At 35.6% G+C, this 16,146-nt stretch overlaps 2 protein-coding genes across 7 annotated transcripts in view; one reads left to right on the top strand and one right to left on the bottom strand.

The window, feature by feature from the left end:
* Nucleotides 1–3,763: 3,763 nt before the first annotated feature.
* LOC111051493 overlaps nucleotides 3,764–16,146 on the bottom strand; it is a 36,335-nt gene continuing 23,952 nt past the window's right edge. The window contains exons 14-15 of the mRNA XM_022338018.2: nucleotides 5,819–6,212; nucleotides 3,764–4,746 (exon numbers count right to left, since the gene is read on the bottom strand). Of these exons, the coding sequence (XP_022193710.2) occupies nucleotides 4,413–4,746; nucleotides 5,819–6,212 (728 nt within the window). The 3' untranslated portion in view covers nucleotides 3,764–4,412. The remainder of the gene's footprint in view (nucleotides 4,747–5,818; nucleotides 6,213–16,146) is intronic.
* Nucleotides 10,260–16,146, top strand: part of LOC111057003 — a 7,858-nt gene continuing 1,971 nt past the window's right edge. The window contains exons 1-4 of one of the 6 annotated variants that reach the window (XM_039437128.1): nucleotides 10,260–10,872; nucleotides 14,329–14,454; nucleotides 15,049–15,411; nucleotides 15,933–16,082. In XM_039437128.1, coding sequence (XP_039293062.1) covers nucleotides 10,857–10,872; nucleotides 14,329–14,454; nucleotides 15,049–15,411; nucleotides 15,933–16,082 — 655 coding nt within the window. In that variant the 5' untranslated portion in view covers nucleotides 10,260–10,856. Of the gene's footprint in view, nucleotides 10,873–12,743; nucleotides 14,455–15,048; nucleotides 15,412–15,929; nucleotides 16,083–16,146 lie in introns of those variants that run through there. The other 5 variants (XM_039437127.1, XM_039437126.1, XM_039437125.1 and 2 more) reach the window with 5 other exon arrangements.

The following is a 16,146-nucleotide window of genomic DNA, read 5'->3' as shown; positions in this document are numbered from 1 at the left end:
ATAATACATAAATATGTATCTACATTGTAGATCTGCAAATCTATATATATAAAAATGTTATGTTGGTTTTGTGTGTAATGCAAAAACTCCAAAAGTACTGGACCGATTGAGTTGAAATTTTAACATGATATAAAATCCTCATCAAGGATGGTTTTTATCTACTTTTTACAATTTTCAGGGGCGCTACGCTCGCCCGAAAATTTTTAACTTTTTTGTTTATGGATTTTTCCGATTTTTGACTTCACATTCGGGGTCAGCTCGCGAAAATAAGTCGATTAAAAAAAAAAAATTGACCGGGCTCGCAGGGTGGCCCGGGGGGAGGGGGTGAAACTTTGGCCATTTTTGGCCAGATTTGAGCTGAGCGCTGCTGCAATCAAAGTGCAAAATCTGACCGCTAGATAGCGCGCATGTTTCAAAACGCAGCTTCAACAGGTTCGTGAGATATAGAGTACCGGTAAACTACACTCTTGATTGCCGTATGTTTTCCGGTACAATTATTGGATTTCAATTACTTTCGCAATTCAGAACAAAGAAAGCATACCGATGCTTTTTTTTCGATAATAAATTCGTGTTTCAGTGCAAATAATCGTGTTACTTGTGTTAATATTGTAGTAATTTCAATCAGTGAATGGATCGATACCGGTACCGTGCTACAATCAATTGGCGATTCAGTCGATAGTGTGAGTATAATCTTATCGATGTAAATCAATCTTGTAATGAATAATAATTATTGAGGCTTTTATTCTTGCATTTGTGTATTCATAGTTTCTCAATTGTCAATGTTTCATAATCCTCCAAACCTTAGTTCATAAGCTGATCGGCTTATCTTATAGTTTCAATATCTTATTTCTATTTCATATTCATGCTATGTTTCCTTCTATCATAAAACAACGAGAAATAAAAAAAAATTCTTATCTCTTTTCTACTAACATACCGGCATTTGACAACGGTGTTGTTGATAATACGATCTGGGCTGTGTTGCATGCTAAAATACAAAGTAGGCTAATATTTTAGTAGTCAGCTGGTTATTTGATCATATAAACAAAATGAAGGGATAGATTATAATAATATATTAGTCTATCTTTAGAATTGTGTGGTCTAGATTTAGATGTGGATTGCTTTTCACATGGACAACTGTATGTTGCGTGTTCCCGAGTCGGCAAACCAGATAGTCTTTATATTTACGCAGACAGTGGAAAAACAAAAAATATTGTATATAAACAAGTATTGCAAAATTAAACTTATATGAAATGTATTCTTTGTTTTTTCTCATTTCTCAACCATTCGCAAACAGAGAGTGAGAATAGGGAAAAATCTGAGTGCAGAAGAAGGCCTTCCTGTAAAATTCGGCGTGCCACAAGGAACAGTTCTTGGTCCGATACTGTACCTCATCTTTGCCAATGAGTTGTGCTCACTTGACATTGGTGGCAAGATTATTGTCTTTGCCGACGACACAGCTGTGATATTTCATGGCAACAACTGGAACGAGACTTTCATAACCGCTGAATTAGGCATGGAAAAAATTACACTTTGGCTCCACAGTAATATCCTGACTCTCAATTCATCAAAAACTAAATTTCTAGCATTTTCACTGACGGACTCCAAAAAACCTGTACGAAATACAATCAAGTTACATCACTGCAAAATGAATCGCATAGACTGCAATTGTCCATCAGTAGAACGAACAGATAATATAAAATATTTAGGAGTTATAATAGACGACTTACTTTGGTGGGACAAACACATCATACAGCAAACAACAAAACTCAGGAAACTGGTTTACAGTTTCATTCAACTCCGACAGATACTCACACTGGATACGTTAAAAATTGTATATCACGCATTGGTAGAGTCAATAGCAAGATATGGAATCCTGGCATGGGGAGCTACGTATTTCTGCCATATCAATCCTGTTTTTAAAGTCCAGAAACTCATCCTCAGAATAATGGGACAGAAACATCCACTCTACCCTTCAGATTCTCTATATGAAGAGCTCCAACTACTGAGCATCCGACAAATTTACATTCACAAATTACTCACATTCATAAGGAAAAACCCGCAGTTCTTTCTCAACATGGACCACACCCACAGCACGCGAAGAAGGAATATTGATCTAGCAGTCCCCAGGATGACAACAACTGCCGCCCAGAGAACAGTCACATACTTAGGACCAAAGATTTACAACAGGCTGCCAATGGACATCAAGGAAATGGTACTGGTTAATATATTTAAAGCAAAAACAAAAACTTGGATAATTGAAAATAGAATAAATTATAGTGAAGACCTTATTACAAACTAGATATTATGAATATTATTAATTCATTTTTTTATCAATCCTTTTTAAGAGACTATTCTCAAATATTTTTTTCTTTTAGAATCTAATTATTTTCCATCAATAATTTTCTATTTTATATATAGGTATTCATTTACTCATTTTAATTTCTTTTTTCTAAAAATTTTGCTTTTTTTCATTTTATTTCCCACATAAACATTATTTTTCCTTTTAGTTTTGTAATTGCACAATAAACCAGATTTAACAGCTCACATAACACAGATGTTCATAATTTATTTAACAAGCATAATATTTGTGGTTTCCCAACACATATTTTATATATAGTGGGGGCCACAGAAAAAAAAAAACATTCAATCACAATGTGCCACTGCAAAGCGTGGCAGGGTACAGCTAGTACAATAATAAATAATTGAAAAACTACAATAGGTTTATGAATGATGTTGGTTGTGAACTTTAATATAAAAATCATAGGATCATAATATTTTCGGCCTTTGTAAAAGATAAAATATGTGTGATTTGATTAAATACTCGATACTGTTAAATAAGTTTTTTCTTGAGAAGAATCAAAGGAGCTTGGAAGTTTTCTTATATCAATGAAAATACAGTGTAACAGTATAGAAGACAATGTTGGAGAAATGATCATGAAATGAAAAACTTTGAATAAAGAATGAACTTATTTTGGATGAAATAATTTCATCAAGATTCTGAAGAGTTTACAGCGACTTTCTACAGCTGCTGGAGAGCTGCCAATAACGATAAAGAGAGAATAAAGAGAGTTGTGAAGAATACATTGTTTGAGAGGGCTTATTATTCAATGGATGAGTACTTTGAGTTGTCCATGTAAATACTGCCACAAAATCAGTGTGTGTGAAAACGGCCATTGGTAAAAAAAACTGCAACGTGACGCAATGTTAAGTTGCTTACAGAGGTCTAAAATAAGATTGAATGCACTTTTATATGAATTATGCTGGATTCCCACACATGGGTAACAGAGTCCGTATCCGGTTCAGTGAAAATATTCTTCCGATGAGCTCTGATAGGACTATTTCCACTCAGCCTGGTCGAGCGAGTAAGAATACTCCAATTGGAACTTACTTCTCACTCCTTGGCGCTACAGCCCATTCAGTTCCTTAGCCTCCTCCAAAACGACTCTCCACTCATCTCTATCGGCAGCCTTACGTCTCCATCCTCAAACACCTGACTTCCTAATATCGTCCTCCTATTGTAGGTGGAGGAATTGGTATGGTATGGTATGGAGGAATTTGTGGAGACGATAGGGTGGGGTTGGTGCATGTGCTAGTCACAGTTCTAAAATACCGCCCAACTAGCACATCCATACCCCACCTTATCAAACCCACCAATTACTCCACCTACAGTCAATACCATTGTAACCTTGAAAAAGAAGAGTCAGCTTCCTCAGTCTGAAGCAGATGAACAACACTTTCGCTGACGTCCTCTCAGCCTTCTCTCTCCTGAATTAGAACTTATGAGATGAATATTTTCACTGAATAGACACGGAATGTGTTACTGATATGTGGGAGTGACATGGTATACAGAAGAAGACGGTAGGTGTCACGCGCTTGTTTGTGCTAAATTTCCGGTGTAGCTGACGTCATTTTATATCCAATCATCTGTTTTTAACAAATAAGTTTCATAAATTGCCAATAGGTGTTAAAAACCTCGGTTGGTGGTGATGACGCAATCTAGCTGGCTGGCCACTGCGCATACATTTCGTGACCTACCGTTTTCATCTAAATAGTATTGTGGGGAGTGATACTATGAATGATGATAATAACAATATCGAGTGACCTGGCTGGCTCAGGTCTGGTGTCAGAGTTTTCAGGTCGCAACTGATCAATTTCAGGACCACTGACATGACCTAACGACTGCTATTACATAAACTACACATCCCTGTAACATGCTCCTCACTAATACACCCTCTGGATACTATGTATCTCCACAGTTTCTGTGAATATACATTGAGAACCATTCAAAACCATTATGCCAGCTTCATTTTCTTTCATCAGTATTTCTGGGGAGTTATGTGTGAGTGATTGACATTAACAGAAAAGTAATATGCCAGTGAATAGTGAAGTAGTTTGATTTGATTTTAATTAGATCAAACAAGATCGGGCAAATTATCAACGGATCCGATGCTGAGCGACATACAGCTGCTCTCTGGCGATCGCCACAATCTCAGCCTCGATCCGCCGCCATGTCTTCTGTTTGAATGACCCACTCCGCCATTCTCGAGCTGCGTGAAATAGATGTCGAGCGCCTGCAGGTTGTAGGAGGGCGGGGAGGGAGAGGGGGACCGGCACGGTGTGGACATGTGTGAACGCAACATACATGCGCATGCGCCGTCGCAGTCGCACGACGCCTGCGCACGCCGTCTCAGCCGGTCTACGTCCAGCGAGAACACGTGTCGATCGCGGATTTGCCGGTTGTTTCTCCTAGAATGAGAAAAATGGTTCAAATTTAAATTTAAATTAATTAACAACACCCACAACAAATAGAAAACAATTACAATGAAGCAGTTACAATGCAAAACAAAGAATAATTCTGTTGTGTGTGTGTGTGTGTGTATTATTTTTATTGCGAATGATACCCACATTTATTCATTTATACAATATGACAATTCCCACATAAGCTTTTAATTTCAATTGTCATTTCAATTTATTTCAATGTGCCATTCCAATATGTGAGAACTACTTACTTTGTGTTATTCTAGTTTGTCAAATAAATTTATTGTCTAATCTTCTGGGGAAAACACAATTAAGACTGAGGATGTGCAGAAGCAAGGAACAAATCGTTGAGTAGAGCTGAGAATGATTATCCAATTCAAGCCACTGTTTGTTGTGCTTGGGGCACTGAGTGTGGTAAATCTCTACATTTAGATAGATGATTGAGTCATGAGAAAAAGGTCGGCTGTCCGTACGTCACAATTTCTCGTGACTGAACCATATCTATGATAGCCTGGTTTCCATTCATAAATCTCAGAGAGTGGATTACATATCTAGGTAATATAATACCTAGGTATAGGTGTGATATTGAAGTATCATTCACTTGAAATGACAGCAATCCAGTCATTGAAAATACCATGATATGAATGTTATTGCTGAAAAATATTGTTAAATAATAGATTGCTCCAGTAAGCTAGGCGGGTTGATAGAATTGGCTAACTCGGAATTCGCTGACTCCATGTTAAACTGCCGTATGAATCAAAACTGCTCTGATCATATGGTATTAATTCATATCAATTTCTATCAACCCAGCTAAGGACATGGGTTTCTGAGGATTCAAAATGCAATTTATAGTTAGTTTAACATAAATCCATTTTATAAGGTAAAGGAATTCATCCAGCTACCTCAATCGAGCACAGACTTGCATTCTTTCAACCTCTGGGGCCGAGTTAAGATCGTAGTTCAACTCGTTGATTGATTGGATTAAGTTAGATCATTTTGGAAGCTTATGGAAAATATATAAATCCCAACACGAGTACAAGAGTGGATAGGGTTGATTTACCTCACAAACGTTGGCGATGAATACTCTTCATCCAGAAAATTGCCTTCATCATTACTGATCAACGAAGTGCACTGTCTCTCGTTGCTACTTTCATCATTTACAGCAACCGGTTCATAGCGATCATGTGGTCGTTCTCCATCAAAATTCCTGCCTTGCATTAAATTTTCAGGCGTTTCTGGGGAACTGATACCGGATGGTTCCTCATCAGGACTGGGCGGTAACAGTGACTGACTCTCTTCCTCGGTACCAGTTACTGTGTTCATGCAAGTAATCATGTTCTCCTGGATGTCACTGTTCTGAGGACTTGGAGCAGTTATCACCAGTGACAGGTCGCCGATGTTGGCTGTCAAGTTGGTCCAAGCTTCTATTTCACGGGTTTCTTGTTCCCTACGAGCTGGAAAATGAAAAAATAGCCTAAATTAAAGAAAAATTCTCTGTCGACTAAAAACTGTGACGTAAGCACCTGTTTTAGCTGATATACTAACATGCAACCATTTTTTTCACTGTGATATTTTTCTTATTTGATGACTGGAGCGCTTTCAGGTCATATTGTACACATTTTCAACAGTATTTTGAAATCGTTCTAGTCACATTTGAAATAATAGGATCCAATGTGACTTGAAAGCACTCCAGTAATCAACTGAAAAACCTGAAAATAATTAAAAATAGAAAACCACAAGAATTGAGTTACTTAGTGGATATTAATTATATTTATCACTAAAAAGATATATACTACAGCATTCTACTTTACAACCTACTCTAGAACATGGTAAGTCATAGTGGAGTAGGTCAATTTCCACACATAAAATACTAAACATGTAGAAGACACATTATAAGAAATTTCTGAAACTAAACATTGTATGAAATCGTAAACTATATAATAATTTCTGTAATTGATGTAGTAGTTTTATATCATTTTGGGAAATAAACATTTATTTATTTATTATTTATTATATTAAAATAAAGGCAGCGTATTTGCCTTTTCGGTATCAAACTTTTATAGTTTTTTCAAAGTTTGAAATTTTCTAATTAATTGTGATTGATTACATTGAAAAATGATTTTTGTTTGTTTTGAATTGTAAATTGAGTGTGTAATATTGATGAATGTTGAGTGACACATAACCCAGCTACATTTGGACTGTTGTATAAATTAGAATTGGAATGGTTATGGGCTTATCAGCCTGTGGTACTTTTCTGTAAGTTGTGTAATTCTGAATGATTAAATATTATCCTATTATATTAAGCGAAGCTTGATATTGGTCTATTGTTGCAAAAATGGAGATTTCACAATCAACACCTTTTGCTGTTGCAAAAAGTGTAGGGAAATTCGTGAAAGTGTGAAATTATACATCAAATTGAAGAGAATTCAATGCTCTATAAGGGGATGTTTCACAGAGACAAGTTCTCACAGAGACAAGTAGTGTTTTTTGAACGATATTAGTGTCACAGAGACAAGTTTCACAGGAGCAAGTATTTTATAAATGGCAGTCTCACAGGAACAAGTTCCCACAGAGACAAGCAGTTTCATAGAGACAAGGTCTCCGTCCAAAGTAGTAGCGTTATAAATGGCAGTCTCACAGAAGCAAGTTCCCACTGGAACAAGGTGTTTCACAGAAGCAAGGTCTGTGTCATAGAGACAAGGTAGCGAATGTAGGAAGAAGTTAGGCGTGTTGCCTACATCTGAACTTGAAGGCACTCCATTATTTGTTCTAGTAAATTGAATGTCTGCTGTTTTTTAATCATGCAGGTATATGATTATGATTGAAGGTTTATCATATAAGATAGGGATGGGTTGGTAACCTATTAGAATTAGATAGAAGATAACTTAAATAAATAAATAAATTGAGTTCTATGCAAATGTAATATATTTCTACCAAACTCCAAGATAACTATTCCAATATATCTAATACGTATACATATAACCTTCAACCCGAAAGAATAATCAATATGAATATGAAATGGAATATATAAAAGCCAAATAGCCTACCACTGACCTATTCATCACCGCTTCTTAAAAACCACATGGCCAAAATGGTTTTTCATTATAATTCCTTCTTTCGTAATAAATTGTTTATGCTTTTGTACTCCTGAGCGAAGCTCGGTCCCCGATATTATGAGCTAATCATCTCTTCTTTTTCCGAGCTGCGGTCTCGAATTGTAAATTCAAATTGATATAATATTAACTCCAGACAGTCACAGAGTAAAGCTGCGTCAACACCAATAGATTCTATAGATTCTATTAGATTGAACATAACTTATCATACACATGATGAACATATGTGTTTTTCATGTGCCGTTCAATCTATAATAATCTGTGAGGATTAAGTTATTAACATTTCGTTAATAACTTTGGTGTAAACGCAGCTTTAGATGCCAAGATTTATCATGGCGTTCCGAGTTACGGATGATAATGTCAATGAAAAACATCATTTTCTCATGAAATCTTTCCCATAAAAAATTTAACAGATTGTTGTTCTACAAGCGTCTCTACATGTTACAAAATGAAAATCCCAGTGAAAAACAAAAAATGCCACTTGATAATTCCCAAATCATCTTTTTAATCGTAGCTCTGATTCAACTGAGCAATAACTTTCTGAACTTACTGAGTTAATAAAGTAACATTTAAAATTATCATAAGCGCAATGGGACTTGGGATTCCATCAATTCAGAATAAGTATTATACCGGTATTCATTTTTACAGGATTGAAGTAGTGCAACATTTAGATTAGCACACCAATAGATTTTATTTGTAGCGGAGTGAGTTCATTACTTTCATATCAAAGTTCTACTTTTTCCATTATGATATAGTACGACTACTGCAAAACAATGTCTGGTAGCCCTGGTAATGTAATGTAATGTAATGTATGGTTGATTGGAAGTCTCCAACCAGCCTGATCAGATTTCTTAGTGGGGCCATTGGCAAACATTTTAAAAAAGCCCTGATATTATTAAAATGACTTTATTCCTAGTAGATAGCATTTCTAGTAGATGGCTGAATGTTCGGTGAGGTCTACTGTTATCTGGACTACTAGAGTATTGTAACTCCTAATGTCAGATTGAGTAAGAGCTTGAAATTTATTCCTATCTAGTGTACTCCATGTTCAATAATCTGCCTTTATCTTATATTAGAAGAAACTTGCCTCTGAATAAATTAAAAAACGCACTAAATGTAATTCTGAATGAAAATGCTTATTGTTCCGTAAATTAATTTTCAAATTGTTGAAAATGTGATATTCAGTGCTGTGAGTTTATAAATAGTTTATGTCTTTTTTCAATGTATGACTTAATTTATTCAATTGTACTGGGTGATGATAATTATGACTTGATAAGACTGATTTGATGAATGATTACACTATTCATAAGATGACTACTAAGATGTTATGAATTGAATTGCTCATTTATTGTATAACAGACTATAAGCTGAATCCTTTAGACAAGGCCTATTCGCCTAATCAACATCCAAATTGTTTGTATTTATCGGTCAATATATTTCTTATTCCTAGACGCCAGCTAAGAAAGGGGTTTCAATTTTCGTAGAATAAGCACGTAATTCAAAACTGTATGTTTTTCAAAAAATGTTGTGATTTCAAATTCAAATTTCGTTTATCATACACATAGGCTATACGAGAATTAAGAATTAATGAGAAAGTGTCCCGGAATAAGGTTTATGATTTTTGTTCTTCTGTATTTATACTAAGTGACATATTTATCAGTGATGGCTCTTAAACTGTAGGTTTATTATTAAATAACGAGTTTGGAGCACCAGAAAAATGGGATTATATTTTATTATAATAAATATTCAAAATTACGTTTCCAACCCACAATTATTGTCTTATTGTCATGTCCTTAAAGTTACTGTAAACCATATCGGTTGAGACTAATCAAGGTTTATTTAGGGTGGTTTCAATTATTAGTTTATGTGTTACAAATAGTTCACCTAGATTTAGATGGCAATTGAAACATAATTGATCTAACTAAAGCATGATATTAGTGTCAAAGACAGAAATCTGCGTTTTATTTCATTATCATGAGAGAGAGAGAGAGAGAGAGAGAGTGCGAGATAGTGAGCCCGAAGGAAAGGGTATGTGTAAGAGAGTGATGTGGTTGAGTGGGAGTGACAGAGTTCGATATATTATATGCTATATGGTGGGTGAATAATAGTGTGTCCCTTACGCTACACTCACAGATATATATATATAGTACATAAACCATATCCATAGATTTTGGAAGCGGCATGCTATCTTTTCAATCTTTTGAAACAGCATTTATTGTCTAAGGTTGGTGAAAGAAGTTTTCTGCATTCCATAACAACAATCTGCAGACTGACGTCTCGGGTATTAGAACCAAAAGGCCTTGCTTTATAGAACTATAAATACTCATTCAGTATTACAATGCCTTGCTTTCATGAAACAAAGCAAATGTTTCCCGTTAGGTACTTCTGGAAAGCCCGGTCAATTTGTCATCGGTGGTGTCCAGGTAGAACTACCCTGCTCATAGACTATGTTCACTGAAGCGTAAAACCAAAGTTAACCAAATGCTTCTATTTCTAAAAATTCTATTGCCAGGTATAAAGTACTGCACTTTGGCGGCAGGAAATATTTAACATGTGTTTTCTATATTGTACCCTTCCTGGAAAAAATAGATTTTTGTTCAGTATTGTTTGCCTCCCCTCTACGAGGATGCTACCTGTGCGTTTGCGTTGCGAGTTCAATAGTTGACAAAACACATTCAGTCGACATGGAATTAGTCAAGGAAATCGTAACGCTCCGCAATACTACATTATATCATATTGACGATGGATTTTTCTATCGGGTGACCTCCAGCGACCAAACGCGTATCTATTTAAAATGTAATGTACGCGAGTGTGCAAGTCGCGCCTCAATGCCACTTCGTATGGCAAATAGAACTTTTGATAGTTTTCTTATCACTATTAATCATAATCATCTTCCCAACCCAACGTTTGTTGGTGTTACCGTGTTGAGGGAGTGCATATTGCAACGTTGTTCCAGGGAAACAACAGAGCCACGACACATCTTTGATGAAGAGTGTGCCAAGTAAGTACCCACATCATCATTATTTTCAAGTTCAAGTACGTATATGGAGTATTATATAAAATCTAACCGCATGTAATATACACTTAGACTATTATTAACATTTATAATAATCTCCATCAGAAGTTAAGTAATTCTTATTGTCCCAGTGAAATACGTTCCCTTAAAGTTTCTATTCCCCTCATATCTATTATTCGATGAATATCACAAGGAATCATATTAATAAAAATCTAGTGCTTGATTTGATGTAATTCTTTCGATGTGATGTAAGCTTTTGAGAAATAATTTGTAATTGTTAAAATGAATCGAGTCCAATTAATCACAGTTTATAAAGTTCTAATTTAAATGGGTAGATATAGTTAACATAACAGCGCAGAGTGACTGGGTGGAAATTAAATAGATGATTAGATAAAAGAGCAAAACAAAATTAAATAAACAGAAGAGCGAGAAAGCATTGAATGCAAGAGGACCCAAGCCTGGCGACGATGCCAACAATATTTTATAATTAGATTATAAAAATAGTACCAGTTGATCATCCGTCGAATTATTTCAAGAATCAAAAATGTCACAAACAAAATAATTGCATTGACAAAAGTCACTTCTCAAGGATACAATAACATAACATTGATACTTTGTATACAAGTGAACGTTATACAGGTTGTTCTGGAAAAAGGTGCCCAGAATCCAGGGAGTGATCACATCAAAAGAAGAAAAAAAGTTCTAATTAACATAGGTCCGAAATTCTTAGTTATCAAATTATACAGAGTGAAAGATTTCGTCTGAATTTCAGTTCTCCTGCCCTACGGGTATTTGTTGGCTGTCAATTAAAACGTTGAATTCAGCGTACTTTATGTAAAATGAACTGAGAGATTGAATGAAACCGTTTCCAGACCGTTAGCTACAGTATTTTTTAAGATATGTGACGAAATACGCGAAACTTGATCTAGAAAAACAAGTTACTTCAAACTTTGAAGCAGATTTACTATGTTAAATGTACAATCAACACAAAATATTTTCTCACAGAAATTGTAGAACATCTAATTTCAAAGAGAAAGATGTAGGATAAGTCTATAATATACAGATGCAGCCTTGAAAAAATAATCCTTAATTACATACAAAACGCATGAAAAATAGAGAGCTTAACAGATTTTGTCTATTTTTCATGGATTATTTTTTCAAGGTTGCATTTGTCTATTATAGACTTATCCTACATCTTTCTCTTTGAAATTAGATGTCCTACAATTTCTGTGAGAGAATATTTTGTGTTGATTGTACATGTAACATAGTAAATCTGCTTCAAACCAGGAACTTGTTTTTCGGGACCAAGTTTCGCGTATTTTGTCACATATCTTAAAAATTACTATAGCTAACGGTCTGGAAACGGTTTTATTCAATTTCTCAGTTCATTTTACATGAAGTACGCTGAATTCAACATCTCAGTTAACAGCCAACAAATACCCGTAGGGCAGGAGAACTGAGATTCAGACGATATCTTTAACTCTGTATAACTTGGTAACTAAGCATTTTCAGACATACCGGTATGTCAATAAGAACTTTTTTCCTCTTTTGATGTGAGGAATCACCCCCTGGCTTATGGACACCTTTTTTCAGAACACTCTGTTTATTATAATACAAATTATATTATATTTAATTTTTATTACAGATTAAAATACAAATAGGCTACCGTACTAAAATATTTTATCTATGGATAAGAGTTACAGACCAGCATTTCCTCGATTGAATAACTTGCTTTAATCTTCAACCATCCTTTTATTGCTCTCTTAAAACTAACAAGATCATAATTCCGTACTTCCAGTGATAACCTGTTGAAAATTTTCACTCCTATAATAGCAGTACATTAAGCCTAGCACGGCGCAGATCAATCTAACTACCTGTCCGTGTGTTATGCTCATGAATGCTTCCCCTCAAATTGGAAAGATTAAAGCTTTGCTTTACAAATATTGAACAATTCATAATGTAAATACATGGAAGTGGCAATATACCATTGTCTAAGAATAAAAGGCTTACAGGACTCCCTCATGCCCAGATTAAAGATAGCACGCAAAGCTCTTTTTTGACACAGAAACACCTATTTTCCGCCACTAGAATTTACCCATAGCAATGTACCACTATACCATTTGTATAGCAGGTGTTTTAACGTTGACTATTTTGCTATGGCAATTTTTTTTTTTTTTGTTCGAAGTGTAAAATTTTTGAGTAGAAGCTACCATAGTGAGGTCCACTTTATAATGGCAGTGGAGAAAGATAGGAGAACAACAGTAACAATAACAAGAAGGAGAATAACAATAAGGTTGGGCAGACGCTGAATTGGAGGACTTGGGTGTCATTGATCATCAGGGACAGTGATGGAGGAAGGCCACAAGCGATTAATGGGTAGTGTCATGTTTATACTCGCGATACGATACATTGATGAGTGAATCAGTAGGCTACCTACCACCTCCCATAAAAAGGAACCAATAGTTAAGCAAAGATCGAACAGATTTTAGCTTCGAACAGTTCAAATTCTACTTCATTATAATCTATATATAATATAATTGTATTGAAAATTTACGATCACAAAGTTCTATCAATCATGTGCATTTCTAAAAGTGAATGAGTAACACTACTGCAAATATATAATTATAAAGTATCTCAGAGATATCAAGAAGATTTAAGATCAACTTCACATCTGAATCAATCTAAAAGCAATCAAAAATTTACAATCGTTATAGTTGGTATAGAAAAGCGAAATGTCATAACAGATTCCATCAACAGAGCTCAAAATCTACTTTAAACTTCAGGCGCTTAAATTCCAAAAAAAACTAATACTGAAATATTAGAGAAAAAATCCTCAGATTTTTTATCATTCTGATAAATTGATAATACCCAAATTGAATGTTTTCACTATCGCCAGAAATAATACCGAATATTTAACAGTTTGTAAATATTGTTCATTGGATTCAATATTCTGATATGTGGTAGGTACTGATTCAATAATCATCAATATAATATCGTATTGCGAGTATACACATACGCTTGTGGCCTGCCTCTGTCTGTCACTGTCCCTGATGATTAATGACACCCAAGTCCTCCCATTCATAGCCTTGCCTATTCTTATTGTTATTCTGAACAATGAATCGCCCAGTGGTCTACTCCCTTCCTTTCTCCTTACCAAAATAATTATTATTAAGAACTCGGCAGGGCCTATATTCCCCGATCACTCTACCCCCTTTCCTTAACATTCTTCTTCTTCATCTTTTTCCTCTATCTTTTTCTCCTTCATCGTCGTCGTCTTCTTCTTCTTCTTCTTCTTCTTCTTCTTCTTCTTCTTCTTCATCTTCTTCTCTTTGTTCTTCCCCTTCTTTAGGCAATGTCTTGGTGTCGTAGTCAGTATGGATCTGAACTACCAATACAATGGTCTAAATAAATTATCAAATTATTTATTTACGTATATTACAGGAGTGGGAGCACAGCATCTGTCAGTTTTTGGTCAAAAAAGGAGGACAAATAATGACCAAGAATCTTTCCACTACCGCATGCTTCAAAAAATAAGGAGGGTGCATCCCAATGTTTGGTGTTTTACCGGTAAGTAAAGTTATACCAACAATATATTTACAGGAAGGAATGAGTGGATTATTGTCCCTTGAATCTAAGAAGATTCAAGTCATCGGGTAAGACCGATGCTCAATATCTTCTCAATATTTAAAAACGATCTATAGCATAATATTCTTTTTTATTTATTCATTTATACAATCTTTTTCTATATGCGTGCTCCGCGACGGAGATTGGCGATCATCAATGCAATTTGGATTCTATTGACTGCAGCTCGGAACAGAGATGTTGAGTCAATGTTGAACCACTCTCTCAGGTTCCTTATACAATAAGCACATTATAAAAATGATATTATAATGACAATATAAAAATTCACACCGAAGAAGAAAGAAGTCTCATTTCAAGAAGTGTGATTGTACGAACGAATGGTATCCTTTCAATGGTCGGCGCATTGTCAGTTTGTCGCTGAGTAAAAAAATAAAAAATGATCGTACCTACTTGTATGTAGATGTAGTGATTTTTTTAATTATAAAGATAACGCAATTAGGCGACCTTAGTGTGGTGTCTGTGAGGTTAGGGAACGAGTTCATTGTTTGTAATAGAAGTTTTTGATGTACATGTTTTTAGATGGTTTGAGGAAATTGGAGCATGCGGCTGTGCAAGAGTACGAGACGTACATGAGTGGAGCTGCTCCACCTCAGTCTAGGCCCAGTGCGTACCTAGCACAAGACCGAAGAATTATTTCAGCCTCCAACCAGTTGTTGGCGGGAGACATTGTTGTCTCGGAATTCCTCCATCTTGTGTGTCACACCATTGACAATGTGTACGATCCACAAAGTGGATTCTTAGGCCTATCTGATGATGAACAAGATGATGATGAGGTTGCTCCACCACCACCTCCTCCAGCAAATCCTTTGATGGCTCCAGTGCTAGGCGAAGGTGACGAGGTTGCCGCGGGTCAGAGGGGCGACCAACAAGATCCTGCGCCAGGTCAGTTCAGATACTATGTATTAGTAGGTTACACATTAGGCCTATAAAACATAAAATTTCAAGTCTCTTATAACTTCCTTATATCAATGCACACCTAATTTTTTGAAAAATTTAGAGAAATTGAAGTTCATAATGTACTGCAGTCTTCGTTTAACAATTTTCAACTGTTGAATCTGTCGCTGTTATCTGGGAGTAGGGACAGCAGTGCAGCACTTGCACTTCTGGTATTCTGGGAGGGGGGGATTATATTTCACATAATTATTGCCATAGATACTATATAAGTTTTCTTTTAATCAGCCCTAGAATTGATTTTAGTTGATACTTTTGTTAAGATTCAATGAATCTAAAGTTTATATATTAGGGTTATAGTAATAACAAAATATGGTATTCTTCCAAATAGGTCTATTTGAGCCAATATAATCGTAATAATATGTTTTATCATGCCTTTTTCAAGTTTAACTATTTCTCCTAATACTGTAACTCATAAAAAAGTAATGATTTCTGAAATTGACAACCAGCAGCAAGAGGTCGGAGACGTCAACGTGGAAGAGGACGAGGACGAGATGGAGGACAAGTCGGAGGACGAGGACGAGATGAAGGACGAGGCCGTGGTCGTGGCCGTGTCCGTGGTCGTCAACGTGGTGGACACCAACCTCTCGCCGGAAATGACGGTATGACAGTAAACAATAAGTTGCAGAGCTCAGCTACTCATAGCTTTTTCCATAGCTTCTTTCA

The sequence above is a fragment of the Nilaparvata lugens genome, chromosome 10, assembly GCF_014356525.2.
Source record: "Nilaparvata lugens isolate BPH chromosome 10, ASM1435652v1, whole genome shotgun sequence".
Classification (NCBI taxonomy): Eukaryota; Metazoa; Arthropoda; class Insecta; order Hemiptera; family Delphacidae; genus Nilaparvata; species Nilaparvata lugens.
The sequence above is the reverse complement of the archived record's forward strand: the minus strand, read 5'-3'. Positions and strand labels throughout refer to the sequence as shown.